This window comes from Hypanus sabinus, chromosome 15 (genome assembly GCF_030144855.1).
Source record: "Hypanus sabinus isolate sHypSab1 chromosome 15, sHypSab1.hap1, whole genome shotgun sequence".
In the NCBI taxonomy this organism is placed as follows: domain Eukaryota; kingdom Metazoa; phylum Chordata; class Chondrichthyes; order Myliobatiformes; family Dasyatidae; genus Hypanus; species Hypanus sabinus.
Window position 1 is genome coordinate 55,064,331 of NC_082720.1, and position 17,821 is coordinate 55,082,151.

A 17,821-nucleotide genomic window follows, 5' to 3' on the forward strand; every position below is an offset into this window, starting at 1 on the left:
ATTTGATAAAAAAGCTGACAAGCCAATTCTCTTTTGAGGTATATTGTCTTAATTTAAGAAACTGTTGGAAAAATATTTGAGAGCTTGAGCAGATTATATAACAAAAGTGATTCTGTGATGTACTCCAGTCCCAAACCTATATGGAAGTTGATAATTTGCTTCAGTAAGTGAGGAAAAAGGAACAATTCACTAATCCTGTTGGAATTCATTCCCCTAAAAAGTTTTTCAGTGCATTAAGGGAGGTTAATATTTTATATCTAACCAATTCACAGGAGTCAGTACTGCATTTTCTACGTGAAAACTAGTCCAAATAACTTTATTCAGGACATTTTAACAAAAGTAGTGTAGTTTTCAATTAAATATGAGCATCTTGCAATTACAGGCAATATTGCATTTTCAGTATGTTTAGGTGATTCTTTTAAGTTTCATTTTATTAGGAGATGCATCATGGTAACTGGCCTTTCCAACCCAGTGAGCCCATGCTGCCTATGCTGTCTTTGGAGTATAGGAGAAAGCCAGCGCATCTGCAGGAAACCCACGATGTCACGGGGAGAACATACGAACTCCTTACAGACAGTGGGTATCCGGCACTGTAATTGCATCATGGGAACTGCTTCACTACCTAATGTTCGTATCTTCACTAATCTCATCTAATGAATCATAGGAATTCTCTACCCAAAAGTACTTTGGAGACTCAGTCAAGTGTGAGATCTTTTGTAAAGGTTGTGTGATTTTAGTTCAGAGATACAGCACGGTAACAGGCCCTTCGGCCCTACAAGGCCATGCTGCCCAGTTACACCCATCATCATTATGTACCTTGTGATGTAAGCGATCATGGTAGAGAAAATCCATGTTCACAGGGAGAACGTTGCAAGCTTCTTAAGTACAGCAGCGGAATTGAAACCAGGTACTGGGTCTGTAATAGTGTTACACTAGACACTACACCCTATACTTTTTGCATTAATGTATCCTTTCAGTAGGCACTAGCATAAAGTATGGTGCACAGAATAAATAATGTTAGTTGTGCTATACATGCACTTCTATAAATGTCCTTCCTGCACCAATTTATTTAATAATCTTGCAAGTGTTCTTATTATTTAAGTTTATGTGGACTCATCACTTTTGGTACTTATCCTATAGATGCCGTGGGAGGATGTGAAAAATGAAATGGTTGCAGAAAAGGGACTTGATCCAGATACTGCTAACAAAATTGGCGAATATGTTCGGCAGAATGGTAGATTTTCTTCACTTTTTAATGAAAGAAAGATAAGATTTTAACTCTTATTGTTAAAGATAAAGATGAACTTTATTTATCACATGTAGATTGAAACAGCGAAGTTTAAATTAAGTTTATTACTAAAGTACGTATGTCATTATATAAAATGCTGAGATTTGTTTTCTTGTGGCAGCACTCAATAAATTCAATAACAGTAATAGAATCAATGAAAGACCACACCAATCAGTGTGCAAAAGTCAGAAAACTGGGCAAATACAAAAAGAAAGAAAAAAAGAAATAATAAATAAGTGAGAAATCACTTCTCATGCACCTTTGCTCCCAAGAGTAAAGCCTTAGCTTGCTTTACCCTTACCATAAAGCCAAGCAAAGAGGTATAAAATACCACAACACTCATAATTGCATGCCCCTCATTATCTTAGTCTGTGGGTTAAACACAAGCTGGGCTTGTTCAATCCTGGCTGGGCAAGGGTGTCTAGTGATTAAAGACCTGAAACACCTTATGACCCCCAGGTTGCATTACTGATGATGTGTCCCAATGCACTCCTAGTTCATTAAGCCAAGTGGTGTCAGACCACGTTAATGAAAGGCGTGAGCCAGATTAGAGGCTCAACTAGCCTATCCACCACAGCCCTACATACCTCACCACACTAAACTCCACAACCTTATCTCTCCTCGCCCCACTTATACATCCCTTGCCCTACCCTCAAACCTAATCCTAATGGGGCACACACCCCGAATAACCCTAGGCCCATCCCAATTAACCCTGGCCACATGCCCACAAACCCGATGACTTGTGTGAGGAGGAGGAAGACCCAATAAAGGCTAGTGTTGGACCTGGTAAATGAAGATGTGGGCCAGATCAAAGTGGCAGGGTGAAGTGATACTGCATCTCTAGTACGAGACCTACAGACACTAAAGGGATATTTTGCCTACTGCTCACATAATTGCATCTTAGCCTTAACCCCAGCCTGCTCGCTCATCCAGGCAGTATCTTGATAAATCTCCTTTGTGCCTTCTCTAAAACTTACACATCCTTTCTATAACCAGAACTGAACATAATGCGCAAAACACAGGGCTTCATGGGAGCATAGTGGTTAGTGTGATGCTCTTGCAGCTCAGGGCATTTCAGAGTTTGGAATTTAATTCCGGTGCCATCTGTAAGGAGTTTGTACCTTCACCCCGTGAACTGCATGGGTTTCCTGTGAGTGCTCCCATTTGCTCCCACAGTCCAAAGATGTGCAGGTTAGTAGGTTAATAGGTCATTGTAAATTGTGAGTATGCCTTTTTAACCACCCTACCAACTTGTGCGGTAAATTTTGAAGAATCAAAGACTTCTGTACCTCCTGTCTGACTTCAGCAGTGAAGATAGCATGATCCTGATAATCTCCACCATCGTCAGTTGTGATCAGTCCATGTTTACTGTTAATTTATGATAGAATCCATCAAAGATTTTTTTCTTAAAAGTACTCTTGTTACTTAACCTTACAGTGCATAAGAAAATAAACTGATTATCTTCTGCAGGCAAGTCTGAATTAGTTGACAAACTGCTACAGGATGACAAGTTGTCTCAGAACAAAGTAGCATTGGAAGGCCTGAATGACATGAAACAACTTTTTGTTTATTTGAAAATTTTTGGAGTTGAGGATGAGGTAAGTAGGTCAAATGAGAATTGCAATATTTTATCTGCTGTGTTGCTATGACAGCATTTCTGATTACAGCCTAGCCATAAACCAAAAGGTTTTCTGTGATCAGTCTGACAACGTAACTCAGTGAGTTTTTACTGGCCTATTTGACATTTAGAAGAAGTGTTGTATGCTTCAGAGCAACACGTACAAAACTCAGCAAGTCAGACAGCATCTATAGAGGGGAATAAATAGTCTGCCAAGTCTCTTTATCAGGGCTTGTGTTTATATCCAGACAGACAGACAGACTTTATTGATTCTGAGGGAAATTGGGTTTCGTTACAGCTGCACAAACCAAGAATAGTGAAGAAATACAGCAATATAAAACCATAAATAATTAAATAATGTTAATCATGCCCAGTGGAAATAAGTCCAGGACCAGCCTATTGGCTCAGGTTTTCATGACACTCCAAGGGAGGAGTTGTAAAGTTTGATGGCCACAGGTAGGAATGACTTCCTATGACGCTCAGTGTTACATCTCGGTGGAATGAGTCTCTGGCTGAATGTACTCCTGTGCCTAACCAGTACATTATGGAGTGGATGGGAGACATTGTCCAAGATGGCATGCAACTTGGACAGCATCCTCTTTTCAGACACCACCCCCCGTCAGAGAGTCCAGTTCCACCCCCACAACATCACTGGCCTTACGAATGAGTTTGTTGATTCTGTTGGTGTCTGCTACCCTCAGCCTGCTGCCCCAGCACGCAACAGCAAACATGATACCACTGGCCACCACAGACTCGTAGAACATCCTCAGCATCGTCTGGCAGATGTCCGGACCTCAGCCTCCTCAGGAAATAGAGACGGCTCTGACCCTTCTTGTAGACAGCCTCAGTGTTCTTTGACCAGTCCAGTTTATCCTTCAGATAATATTTAAGGAAAGAAAATGTATGTTAAACATGCTGCTCTCAAGGGTATTGATTCCTCTTGTTCCTCTTGGTCTAGTACTTCCATTGTATGAGATCTTTGCTTGATTAAAGTTACTCTTCAACCACTGTTTATAATGCTGTCAACATTATAAATAAATGCTGGTATTGATGCACATTTTATTCCATATGTGTCCTTTAACCTCTAATTTCTAGCTTTCTCTCTAAAATTTATTTGAATTTAATTCTTTATTCTATATAATTGTTAATCTGATGAACCATTCTGGTTGGCCCCCAACCCTCTATTTGTTACCCCTGTCACTGCAATGTAGACACTAACTTTGCTGTTTACATTGTGAATGCATGCTGGTATTTATATATCTCTGCACATTTTTTTCCATATCTGTATTCTTTATTCTTTATAATTGTTGAAAGTAGTTTATTGTTGCATGTCATGCCCTGATCAACACATCACAACAAATTCCCAAAACATGTAAAATATACATAGCAAATAAAGTTGAATCTTGATAGAGAGCCTGTCACGGTGCACCTTCTGGTTGGATGGTCTTGCTGGCACAGATACTGTTATTCTTATTTCTGTTCTCAAATTATTGTTTCACAATAAAGAAGTGTGTCTACTTTTAAATATGTTGAAAATCCTTTGTCATCTTGTGTTTGTCATGAATATAACATGAGCAAGCAATGGTTGGTAATTGAACAAAAATCTTCCTGCATGTAGCATGCATCTCCTCTCATCACCTTTATGACTTTTGCTGTGTCCGCTTGCATTGCTGGTCACTGCGATATGCCTCAGGCAATCTGCTAATAGATTTATAAAATCCACAATATAGAAATTCACTGCAGCCCCCTGAAGACACATACTCAACGTTTCAAGAACAGCTTCTTCCCCTCCACCATCAGATTTCTGAATGGACAATGAAACCATGACCACTACCTACTGCACTTTTCTATTTTTGCTCTCTTTTAGCACTACTTAATCTAATGTTTTGCATATATTTGTTGTAATTTAGTTTTATTCTTATGTATTGCAATTGACAAAATTATGACAGATTTTGATTTTAAACCTATGGGGGAAAAAATTACAAATGAAAACAACAAGCAATTTTTATATTACTCTTTCAGATTCAGTTTGACTTGAGTTTAGCTCGAGGTTTGGACTACTACACCGGTGTCATTTTTGAGGCTGTGCTAATCCAGACACAGGCTAACGAGCCAATGCAGCAGAGTGAATCCTCTGAGGCAGTCGGTGTTGGAAGTGTTGCTGGCGGCGGGCGGTATGATGGCCTGGTTGGAATGTTTGATCCCAAGGGTCGGAAAGTCCCATGCGTGGGATTTAGTGTTGGGATCGAAAGGATTTTCTCAATTGTGGAGCAAAAAATGGAGGTACAACTGTTAATTTGTTATGTTAGCTTAGAATAAAAGTACAATAAAAGAATAATAGAAAGTATGACCCTAAGAATTAATTCAAAACTTACTTGAATCCAGAAGATTGTATATTTCTATTCAGAAATGCTGTTTTTATGCCTCATTTTAAACTTCATTAGGAGGTTGAAGACCAGATCTCAGTGGGTGTGGCAAGTGGTTGCAATCTTGGGATCATTTCCCAAGAAGACGGGCTTCCCTCTGAAGAGATCCATCAAGTCATTTGATTATTATCAAACACTTTGGCAACAAGGCCTGACCACAGCAATGTCCACATTGAGGTTGATGTTAAACTGCCTTAATCTTGATGTGTTAAATTTCACACTTATCAACAATGGGGTGTAATTCTGTGCAGACTTTCTGGAGACTACCTCTGTTATCTGCAGCAAGGTTTCTTTAATTGAGTTTAACACAAGATTCTGCAGATGCTGGAAACACTGAGCAATAGACACAAAATGCCAGGAGAACTCAGCATGTCACCCACCTTCCCCCTGCCAGCTTGTACTCCTTCCCCTCTCACCACCACCTTATTCTATCTTCTGAGTTCTGCCAACACTTTATGTGTGTTGCTATGACAAAAAACAAACATTTCTTCAATTGTTAGGGGTTCTCTCAACACCTTATTTAATGGTAAAGGTCCATGGCATAAAAAGGGTTGCAGCTCCTGTAGACCTACCTGTGGTATGAGGCTAGAATTCTTTTGTATTTAAATGTTACAGATCATTGGTAGAGAGCACAGATATTTCTCAGTTGATGCAGTTTGTATTTGGAGGTTGATTAAACAACTGTGAAGTGAAATGTCTATGGAGTGAGTGAAATAACCAATTGCAGCTGCAGAGCACACTGAAGCAGATGCAGGATGATGACCTGTGAAAGCTCTGATCTGCCTATGTCCACGACGACAAGACTGATATTTAAGCAATGCAGTTGAAAATGGCAGCCTCTTTGCTACACTGGCTAATGAAAACAAGATAAACTTTTGGAAATGTGCATGCATAAACGAGAATTCAAAGTTAAAAGTAAATTTATTATTCAAGTACATTTATAGAGTCATAGAATTACAGGACACTACAGCAGAGAAACGGCCTGAAACATTGCCTGTAATCTTTTCTTAGATGCTACCTGGCCCGTTGAGTTACATAAGGTATGGGAGCAGGAAAGCAGGAATAGGCCATCCGGCCCATCGAGCTTGCTCCGCCGTTCAATAAGATGGCTGATCTGTTTGTAATCTCAGCTCCATCCACCTGCCTTTTCCCCATAACCCTTAACTCCCTTACTATGTAAAAACCTATCTGTTTCTTAAATATATTTAGTGAGGAAGCTCCAACTGCTTCCCTGGGCAGAGAATTCCACAGATTCACCACTCTGGGGAAAAAACAGTTTCTGTTCATCTCTGTCCTAAATTTTCTGCCTTGATCCTGGAGACAATGTCCCCTAGTTCTAGTCTCACCTTCCAATGGAAACAACTTTTCTTCTTCTATCTTATCTATCCCTTTCAAATTTTTATATGTTTCTATAAGATCCCCCCTCATTCTTCTGATCTCCAGAGTGTACAGTCCCAGGTGACACAATCATTCCTTATAGCTTAACCCCTTCATCCCTAGAATCAAGCTGGTAAACAACCTCTGCACTGCCTCCAAAGCCAGTATATTCTTCCTCAAGTATAGAGACCCGAACTGCACACAGTATTCCAGCTGCAGCCTCACCAGTACCCTGTATAGTTACAGCATGACCTCCCTGCTCTTGAATTCAATCCCTCTAGCAATGAAGGCCAACACCTGCAAGCCAACTTTTTGCGATTCATGAACAAGCACTCCCAAGTCCCTCTACACAACAGCATGCTGCAATCTTTCACCATTTAAATAATAATCTGCTTCCAAAGTGGATGATCTTGCATTTACCAACATTGTATTCCATCTGCCAGACCTTGACTAACTCACTTAGCCTATCTATATCCCTCTGCAGACTCTCCACATCCTCTGTACAGTTTGCTTTTCCACTCAGTTTAGTGTCATCAGCAAATTTGCTGCTCTACACTCAGTGCCCTCTTCCAAATCATCAATGTAAATGGTAAACAGCTGCGGTCCCAACACTCTGGCACCCCACTCACCACTGACTGCTAACCAGGGAAACACCCATTTATACCAGCTCTCTGCCTTCTATTGGTTAACCAATCCACTATCCATGCCAATACACTTCCTCCAACTCCATGCATCCGTATCTTATGTATAAGTCTCTTGTGTGGCACCTTATCGAACGCCTTCTGGAAATCCAAGTATATGACATCCATTTGTTCCCCTCTATCCACTACACTCATTATGTCTTCAAAGAACTCCAGTAAACTTGTCAAACAGGACCTGTCTAATGGAACCACTCCTTTCTAAATGTTTCGTTATTTCTTCCTTAATGACGGCTTCAAGCATTTTCCTGACTACAGACGTTAAGCTAACTGGCCTATAGTTGCTCGTCTTTTGCCTACATCTTTTTTAAAAAAAGTGGCGTGACATTTGCTGTCTTCCAATCCGTCGGGACCTGCCTAGAATCTAGAGAGTTTTGATAAATGATTACTAACACCTCTACTATAACCTCCATCAATTCCTTAGCACCCTGTGATTAGGCCTGGGTTAAATCGGGGTTGCTGGGTGGTGCAGCTGGAAGGGCTTGTTCTGTGCTGTATCTCAATAAATACATAAATAAAATATTTTGATTAATTTGACATTTTAACCCTAGCGTTGAACTAATTGGATAACATGTTCCCTGTTTCCTGTAAGCTACATGGCTGCACAGTAACTGAAATGCTCCTATGCACATAGCCTTTGTTGCTGTGCAGTTGGAATTTTCTTATATAATGTTAAATAATTTTGAAATGATGCTAATATAATTGTGAAATTTCCTGTAATTGTGTTAATGAATATAATTCATATATTTTCTAAATAATAAAAGTACCACAACCTTTACTTTGAAACATTTTTGAGCTTTAACATACAGGGTCAGTGTTTCAAATTACAAATTGTAATAATAAGCACAGAATGGATAAGCTACCCAGTAAACGCTGCCACCATCTACAAAATAAAAACATTTAAAGTAACACACAGTTTTCAGGCCATCTGAGAATTTCCTGTTCAGAGCAATGGGTGGTCTGCACATTTGTAAATAACAAAAAAATAGAGGGAGCATTGTACATATTTGAGAAGCTGTGCATTAAGAATGGGTTACATTAAATTAAATCCCACTTTTGTGCCCATATGTACTTCATTGACCATGTTGATTGAAAGTTACTGTGGTGGACCCAAGATTCTTCCATCACCTCAGCAATCCAAATAATTAAGGAAAGTTCTGTGTCTTGACAGGCCTCTGATAAGAAAATTCGTACAACAGAAACTGAGATATTGGTCGCTACTGCTCAGAAGCATCTTCTGGAAGAAAGGATGAAGCTGCTGGCAGAACTGTGGAAAGCTGGGGTGAAGGTTGGTGCTTCATTATGTATGATGTACATGGTTTATGGGGTGTCCAAGGAAGGGTAGCACCTTTGGTTGAAGGGGCTTATCGTGTCTGTTCTGGGGCAGCCACTCACATTCAGGCCCCACCGGACACTCACCTCTCACCTCTGGCTCCACATAACCATCCCGCATGTAACAGCGGCCGCCCTCCATCCCCGGTACATCACTTCAACAGGGGTGAGGGTGGCCGGTGGCCTCATTCCCTGGCAAGTTAGGAGGAATATGCCTTACAGAGCATGCAAAGTCAGCTCCGGCAGACTGGGTGTGGTGGATGTGGTCTGCTGTGAGATCCAACAGCCAGAAGGGTGGCTCTGCAACGCTGTCTGGAGAGCAAAGGGCATGACAAGGCACTGAAGGAGTCGTGGTCATCCACTGCAATCAAGGGTAAAACTGGACCCGGACTTCCAAAGTTCAGAGAGTGGAACTGACCAGAACAGCTTTTCCACTTTAAAAACTACCACACAGGTTTCCTGTCATCGCCAGATGTGACAAACAGCCATTAGCACACAAGATAGAAACATAGAAAACCTACAGCACAATGCAGGCCCTTCGGCCCACAAAGTTGTGCCAAACATGTCCCTACCTTAGAAATTACTAGGCTTACCTATAGTTCTCTGTTTTACTAAGCTCGATGTACCTATCTAAAAGTATAATAAAAAGGTATAATTCCATCAACCTGCACCTGGGCCATAGCCTCAATATCCCTCCCATCCTTATATCCAAACTTCTCTTAAAAGACCCTATCGTATCCGCCTCCTCCGCCATTACTGGCAGCCCATTCCACGCACTCACCACTCTCTTGAGTAAAAAAAACTTACCCCTGACATCTCCTCTGTACCTACTCCCCAGCACCTTAACCCATTTGTGGCAACCATTTCAGCCCTGGGGAAAAAGCCTCTGACTATCCACATGATCAATGTCTCTCATCATCTTATACACCTCTATCAGGTCACCTCTCATCCTCCTTCGCTCCAAGGAGAAAAGGCCAAGTTCACTCAACCTATTCTCATAAGGCATGTTCCCCAATCCAGGCAACATCTTTGTAAGTCTCCTCTGCACCATTTCTATGGTTTCCACATCCTTCCTGTAGTGAGGTGACCAGAACTGAGCACAGTTCTCCAAATGGGGTCTGACCAGGGTCCTATAGAGATAGTATATCAGAGAGAGTTAGAAATTGGAGAAGTACCTTATAACGCAGATGGTAGAGGCAAGATCTGTAAGTGACAGAGTAGAACGGGTAGGCCAGAGGCATGGTTGCAGATATTTTATCCTTTAGCATAGACACACTGAAGTCATCTCTTAGAATCATAGAGCATTACTGCACAGAAACAGGCCTGTTGGCCCTTCTAGCCATATCATACTGTTATTTGGTATAATTCCATCAACCTGCACCTGGACCATAGCCTCAATACCCCTCTCATCCTGCTATCCAAACTTCTCTTAAACATTACAATTAAACCTGCCTCCACACTTCGACTGGCAGCTCATTTCACATTCTCACCACCTTCTGAATGAAGAAATTCTCCTTAAATATTTCACCTTTAACCCTTAACATATAACCACTAGTTCTAGTGTCACCCACCCTCAGTGGGGGAAAAAGCCTGTTTGCATTTACCCTATCAATATCCCTCATAATTTTGTATACCTCTATCAAATCTCCTCTAATTTTCATATGCTTCAGGGAACAAGGTCCCAACCTATTCGATCTTTCCCTGTAAAGTGGGTCTTCGACTCCTGGCAACATCCTTGTAAATTTTCTCTGTACTCTTTCAAGCTTATTGATATCTTTCCTGTAGGTAGGTGACCAGAACAACAACCAATACTCAAACTTTGGCCTCAACAGCATCTTATACAACTTCATAAACCAATTTATTCAGTACTGCAGTTGCGATGTTATGTTGAAGGCCAATATGCCAAACAGTCTCTTTATGACCATCTGCTCATGATGCCACTTTCAAGTAAATATTGATCTGTGTTCCTAGATCCTTCTGTTTTACTGCTGTTAAAAATCTGGACCACCTTACAATCTCTTACTGCCTTTTGCTCTGTAATTATGCATTGCTATTTGAGATCTCAGCCTGAAATGTCAAACCACTTTTTGCTCTACAAATGCTACTTGAGTTGAGCAGTTTAATTTCCAGTATCAGTAGTGTGTAGAATCACCACTCAGGATGAGACGTGCTGTTGGTTGTGTGATTATTTAGCCTTGTCAATTGGAAGTTCTCTTTTCTCTCCTTAGCATGCGTGCAGCTTCCTATTCCAGTTGCACCAAGCTTGCACATTTGTAGGTGTGCCTCGCTTTCAGTTCTGCACCTCATGGAACCAGCATAGAATGGACATCGAGAGGACGTTTCCAATAGTGGGGGAGACGAGGATCAGAGGGCAGCATCTCAGAATAGAAGAACATCCCTTTAGAACAGAGATGAGGTGGAATTTCTTCAGCTAGAAGGATGGTGAATTCCACAGATGGTTGTGGAGGCCAAGTGAATGGGTGTATTTAAAGTGGAGGTTGATGGGTTTTTCATTAATCAGGATGGTCAAGAGTTGTGGGGAGAAGGCAGGAGAATGGGGTTAAAAGGGAAAATTAGCCATGATGGCGTGTTGAAGCAGACTCGATGGGCCAAATAGCCTAATTCTGCTCCTGTCTTATGATCTTATGGTGGGATAGTAGGATGAGGTGGTCTGTTGATCATGAGACAATTAGATACAGGAGCAGAATTGGGCTATTTGGCCCACTATTATGCAAAAACCACACCATCGTCCTTCTGCTGCCTTCTCCATGTGACCTGACTAATCAAGAATCTACCAACCTCTGCTTTAAATATACTCAATGACTTGGCCTTCACCGCTGTCTGTGGCAACGAATTCCACAGATTCACCATCCCCTGGCAAAAGAAATTCCTCCTCATCTCTGTTCTAAATGAACATCACTGTGTACTCCAGGGTTTCCCAAACCCAAGGTCCATGGACTGACTCGTCAGTTAAAGGAGCCCATGGCGTAAAAAAAGGTTGGGAACCCTGTAGCCTATTCTGAGGCTATGACTCTGGTCCTGGAGTCCCCCACTATAGGAAACATTCTCTCTACATCCACTCTATCTAGGCATTTTGATGTTCGATTGGTTTCAGTGATATTTCTCTACCCTTCCCCCCCCCCACCAAACCATGCTTCTAAACTGCAGTAAGTACCATGAAGTGCTCCTCATACATTTTCACTTTCAATCCCAGAATCATTCTCATGAACCTCGCTTTGGACCCTTTCCAACGCCAGCACATCTTTTCTTAGATAAGTAGCCCTAAGCTTCTCACTGTACTCCTACCCTCACCCTAGTCATCTTCCTGTTCTCCTATCTGTAAAATGCCCTGAGGTGGATATGCAATGGCAAGCATTTAAAGATCGCATGGATGAACTACAACAAGTGTTCATCCCAGTTTGGCAAAAGAATAAACCAGGGAAGGTAGTGCATCAGTGGCTGACAAGGAAAATTAGGGATAGTATCAAGTCCAAAGAAGAAACATGAAAATTAGCAAAAAAAAAAAGCAGCACACCTGAGGACTGGGAGAAATTCAGAGACCAGCAGAGGAGGACAAAGGGAATTAGAAAAGGGAAAAAAGATTGAGAGAAAGCTGGCAGGGAACATAAAAATTGACTGTAAAAGCTTTTATAGATACGTGAAAAGAAAAAGATTGGTCAAGACAAATGTAGGTCCCTTATAGTCAGAAACAGGAGAATTGATCATGGGGAACAAAGACATGGCAGACTAATTGAATAACTACTTTGGTTCTGTCTTCACTAAGGAGGACATAAATAATCTTACGGAAATAGTAAGGGACCGAGGGTCTAGTGAGATGGAGGAACTGAGGGAAATACATGTTAGTAGGAAAGTGGTGTTGGGTAAATTGAAAGGATTAAAGGCAGATAAATCCCCAGGGCCAGATGGTCTGCATCCCAGAGTGCTTAAGGAAGTAGCCCAAGAAATAGTGGATGCATTAGTGATAATTTTTCAAAACTCCTTAGATTCTGGATTCTGAGGATTGGAGGGTGGCTAATGTAACCCCACTTTTTAGGAAAGGAGGGAGAGAGAAACCGGGGAATTATAGACCGGTTAGCCTGACATAGGTGGTGGGGAAAATGCTAGAGTCGGTTCTCAAAGGTGAGATAACAGCGCATTTGGAAAGAGGTGAAATCATCGGACAAAGTCAGCATGGATTTGTGAAAGGAAAATCATGTCTGACGAATCTTAGAATTTTTTGAAGATGTAACTAGTAGGGTGGATAGGGGAGAACCAGTGGATGTGGTATATTTGGATTTTCAAAAGGCTTTTGACAAGGTCCCACACAGGAGATTAGTGTGCAAACTTAAAGCACATGGTATTGGGGGTATGGTATTGATGTGGATAGTGAATTGGTTGGCAAACAGAAAGCAAAGAGTGGGTATAAACGGGACCTTTTCAGATTGGCAGGTGCTGACTAGTGGGGTACCTCAAGGCTCAGTGCTGGGACCTCAGTTGTTTACAATATATATTAATGATTTAGACGAAGGAATTAAATGCAGGGTGACTTGGATAGGTTAGGTGAGTGGGCAAATTCATGGCAGATGCAATTTAATGTGGATAAATGTGAGGTTATCCACTTTGGTTGCAAGAACAGGAAAACAGATTATTATCTGAATTGTGGCCAATTAGGAAAAGGGGAGGTGCAACGAGACCTGGATGTCATTGTACACAGTCATTGAAAGTGGGCATGCAGGTACAGCAGGCGGTGAAAAAGGCAAATGGTATGTTGGCATTCATAGCAAGAGGATTTGAGTACAGGAGCAGGGAGGTTCTACTGCAGTTGTACAAGGCCTTGGTGAGGCCACAGCTGGAGTATTGTGTGCAGTTTTGGTCACCTAATCTGAGGAAAGACATTCTTGCCATAGAGGGAGTACAAAGAAGGTTCACCAGATTGATTCCTGGGATGGCAGGACTTTCATATGAAGAAAGACTGGATCAATTAGGCTTATACTCGCTGGAATTTAGAAGATTGAGGGGGGATCTTACTGAAACGTATAAAATTCTAAAGGAATTAGACAGGCTAGATGCAGGAAGATTGTTTCCGATGTTGGGGGAGGCCAGTTCATTGGCTATATTTAAGAGGGAGTTAGATATGGCCCTTGTGGCTAAAGGGATCCGGGGTATGGAGAGAAAGCTGGTACAGGGTTCTGAGTTGGATGATCAGCCATGATCATACTGAATGGTGGTGCAGGCTTGAAGGGCTGAATGGCCTACTCCTGCACCTATTTTCTATGCTTCTGTGTTTTCCTTAATCTTAATTGCTGAGTGTTTCTTGGGTAAAATTAACAATAATGAGATCTTCTGTTTAATTGAATTCAGAAGTTTAATCATTCTGTTGTATCACTGTTCAGTGACGCATGTTGGTCACATCTTGTTAATGTTCACTTGTAGTGTTTATTTGTGAAGGTGAAACTGTCCCATGGTACTTAAAATGTTTATTGTGATATTATCCAGGCTGAAATTGTGTACAAGAAGAACCCAAAACTCCTGAACCAGTTTCAGTACTGTGAGGAAACAGGAATTCCCCTGGTGGCCATCCTCGGAGAAGAAGAAATTAAGGAAGGAGTTGTTAAGCTCAGAATCGTTTCTACAAGAGAAGAGGTTATTCTTTTTTCGTATTCAATCTTTAACGAAATTTAAGTGTTCCTTTATGTGCAGCAACTATTCCAAATAATAGGCAAGCATGAAGCATGTGAAATATTGAAAGGGAACCAGAGAGGGAGCTTTGTCACAGAGAGGGTGGTGCGAGCTGCCAGCGGAAGTAGTGGATGCAGTTTAAATTGCAATATTGATAAGATTTTGGGTAAGTACATGGATGGGAGGGGGTATGGAGGACTACAAGTTGATGGTACTGGGAAGAATAACAGTTTGGCATAGACCAGATGGGCTGAAGGGTTTTTCTGTGCTGTGGTGCTCTGTGATTCAATGACTGGGGAACTTGAGTTACAAGGAGAGATTGGATAGGCTGGGATTCGCCTCCCTCCGGTATATAGAAAACTGAGGGATAACCTTTTAGAGGTTTGTAAAACAATGAAACTGTACGCAAGGTGAATGGTCAGTTTTTCTCCCTCAGGTAGGCGAGTCTAAAACTAGAGGGCACAGATTTTAAGGTGAAAGAGCAAATGTAATTGGGACCAAATGGAAAATATTTCCACAGAGGAAATTTACTGCAATTTAAATAGGGGGATCTAATTAAATAATGAAAGGCCAAGATAGAGTTGATTTAGAGAGGATATTTCCTGTACTGGTGGGAGAGGTCTAGGACCAGAGGGTAGTGAATCTGGAATTCATTGCTGCATTCGTCATTGAGGCAAAGTCATTGGGTATATTTAAAACGGAGGTTAATAGATTTCTTGATTAATCAGGGTGTCAAGGGGTTACAGGGAGAAGACAGGAGAATGGGTTTGAGAGTGATAATAAATTAGCTATGATGGAGCAGATGCGACGGGCTGAATGGCCTAATTCTGCTCATGTTTATGGTCTTTCAGAAGGTGTATGGAATCAGCTGCCAGTGGAACTGTAGATGTAGTACATTAAAAATGTTTAGACAGGTTCATGAATAGGAAAGGCTTGGAGGGATATGAGCCAAACACAGGCAAGTAGGACTGGCCGAAGTGGGTAACTTGGCAGGCATGGATGGCCTATTTCAGGTCTGTATTACTTTAGCTCTGATGGATAAAGAGATACCCCAATGTGAAAAGGCATGGCCTATAACCATTCGGAGTAGCATCAAAATGGATTCATACTGCTACAACCCAAGGAATGGAATGCATTCGCTGCTGCAATGGTTGTTGAAATAAGAACTTTGCATTCTGCTAGGAGAGAGTTTTATTTTACCTAACACCTAGACATTTTAAAACCAAGCAACAGAGCAACAATGTAACACCTCTTTCTGATATAAGACACTAAATGGCTAATATGTGCGGGCTTAATTTTTAAGGTGATTGGAGGAAAGTATGGGGGTAATATCAGAATGTCAAATGAAAGCAGCAGAAATGCTACACCTGCCCATTCACCATTTCCTTATCCCTCCCACCTCCTTTCAGGGCCCCAAACCATCCTTCCAGGTGAGACAACATTTCACCTGTGAATCTCCTGGAGTCATCTATTGTCTGGTGCTCCCTATGCAGCTTCTTCATTGATGAGACTTCCTGATGGCCAACCATCTTACTTCTGGTTCCCATTCCTGTTGCGACATGTTGGTCTATGGCTTCCTCTTGTATTTAGATGAGGCAACTCTCAGGTTGAAGTAGCAACACTTTGTATTCCATAAGGGTAGCCTCCAACCTGATGGTATTAACATTGATTTTTCCTTCCCCCTGCCTTCATTTTCTATTCCCCTCATCTGGCCTCTTACCTGTTCTTCTCACCTACCTGAAACCTCCCCAATACCTCTCCTTTTTCCCTTTCTCCCATGGTCCACTCTCCTCTCCGATTCCTCCTTCTCCAGCCCTTTACCTATCACCTTCTAGCTATCCTCTTTCCCCTTCCCTAACATTTTTATTCTGGTGTCTTTCCCCTTCCTTTCCAGCCCTGATGAAAGGTCTCAACCCAAAACATTGACAGTTTACTCTTTTCCATAGATGCTGCCTGACCTGTTAAGTTCCTCCAGCATTGTGTGTTGCTTGGATTTCCAGTTCTGCTTATTTTTTCTTGTTTGTGATAACACTAACTCACTACTTTTTAAATTATTGCACTAATTGAAATACTTAAAATATATATATATATATATATATATATATATATATATATATACACTTAATAAAATTCATGTTTTCCCCCCAAAATGTATAGCACAAAGACAACAAATTTCACAACATATGCGGATGATAGTCTGATTCAGATCTTAGAATAGGTTAAAGGTTGGGTAAAAGGCCTGTACTGTACTGTAATGGTCTGTTTTATGTGAGGACAGTTGAAGGAGCAATATCAAAGACAAAGGGATAAATGTAGAAACTCATTTGCATCTGAAACTCGTTTGCATTTATGAATCAAAATTGCCATGCTGAGACTGAAAGGTTCCAGCGGTAGTCACACAGAGAACAGCTGGAATTTCCCTGTGGGAAACGTGAACAAATTTAGGACTTCCACTCCTGCGTTTCCTAAGGTGAGGTGGTTAAGGTGGGTATAGCAACATTTGAAAGACACTTGGATAGGTACATGGATAGGAAAAGGTTTAGTGTGTTAGGTTTAATGATCAGTATTTGCCAAATATATGTTGAAAATGTGATCAGCTGGACAAAGATTCTGTTTGTAAAAAGAAAATGGCCAAGTATCAGGTCTGCCATGATTACTTCAATGGTCCATATTGGTTTTAGCTCATGTTACTGTGTTATTTTTGGCAGATTAATGTTGCAAGAGCTGATCTCCTGGAAGAAATCAGGAGGAGAATATGCCAGTTGTAATCCCTTCACAAAGATGCACCACCAGAAAGCCACTGAAACATACTGGTCACTAACACTGTATATACTGTGCTTGTTAGAATGAATATCTTTCTCTGCTTGTTAACAAGTTACAGGATTAAGAAGCTTACTGATACCTTCATATTGTGGGACTAAAAAGAATTTTCTTGGGTGATATTAAACCTGGATTTGAATGTATATCCTTTTCCAATTACGTTGTTTCCAAATATCTTTTTATTATGAAACCTGGAATTTTGCTTGTCTGGTCAAATCAATAAAAAGCATGCTGGCAACTTGGAGTCTGTTATTGACTAAAAGTGCTTAGTTCAAGTTTAATTGTCATTCACCCATACATGAATACCCATGAACACAGTCAAACACCGGTATTCCTCGGGCCAAGAAGCAAAATGCAGTTCCAACTGACATACACAGTACAAAGCACATAAGATAACAGTAAACATAGTCAAAACAAAATAACAGTCCTAATTAAATTTCTCGGCCTGAAACATCGACTCGTTTTTCCCCTTAGATGCTGCTCAATCCTCCAGTATTTTGTGTGTGTTGATAATGTTACAAATGTGGAGCAACTCTGATGGGTCAAAGGGTGCAAAGTTGCCCCCTCCTTTTTGAGAATCGCA

At 41.1% G+C, this 17,821-nt stretch overlaps 1 protein-coding gene across 2 annotated transcripts in view; it reads left to right on the forward strand.

The window, feature by feature from the left end:
* hars (histidyl-tRNA synthetase) overlaps positions 1-17,476 on the forward strand; it is a 48,830-nt gene extending 31,354 nt beyond the window's left edge. For both annotated transcript variants that reach the window (XM_059990446.1, XM_059990445.1), the window contains 6 exons: positions 1,141-1,234; positions 2,759-2,886; positions 4,929-5,189; positions 8,579-8,695; positions 14,236-14,382; positions 17,127-17,476. In XM_059990446.1, the coding sequence (XP_059846429.1) occupies positions 1,141-1,234; positions 2,759-2,886; positions 4,929-5,189; positions 8,579-8,695; positions 14,236-14,382; positions 17,127-17,186 (807 nt within the window). In that variant the 3' untranslated portion in view covers positions 17,187-17,476. The remainder of the gene's footprint in view (positions 1-1,140; positions 1,235-2,758; positions 2,887-4,928; positions 5,190-8,578; positions 8,696-14,235; positions 14,383-17,126) is intronic.
* Positions 17,477-17,821: the final 345 nt, after the last annotated feature.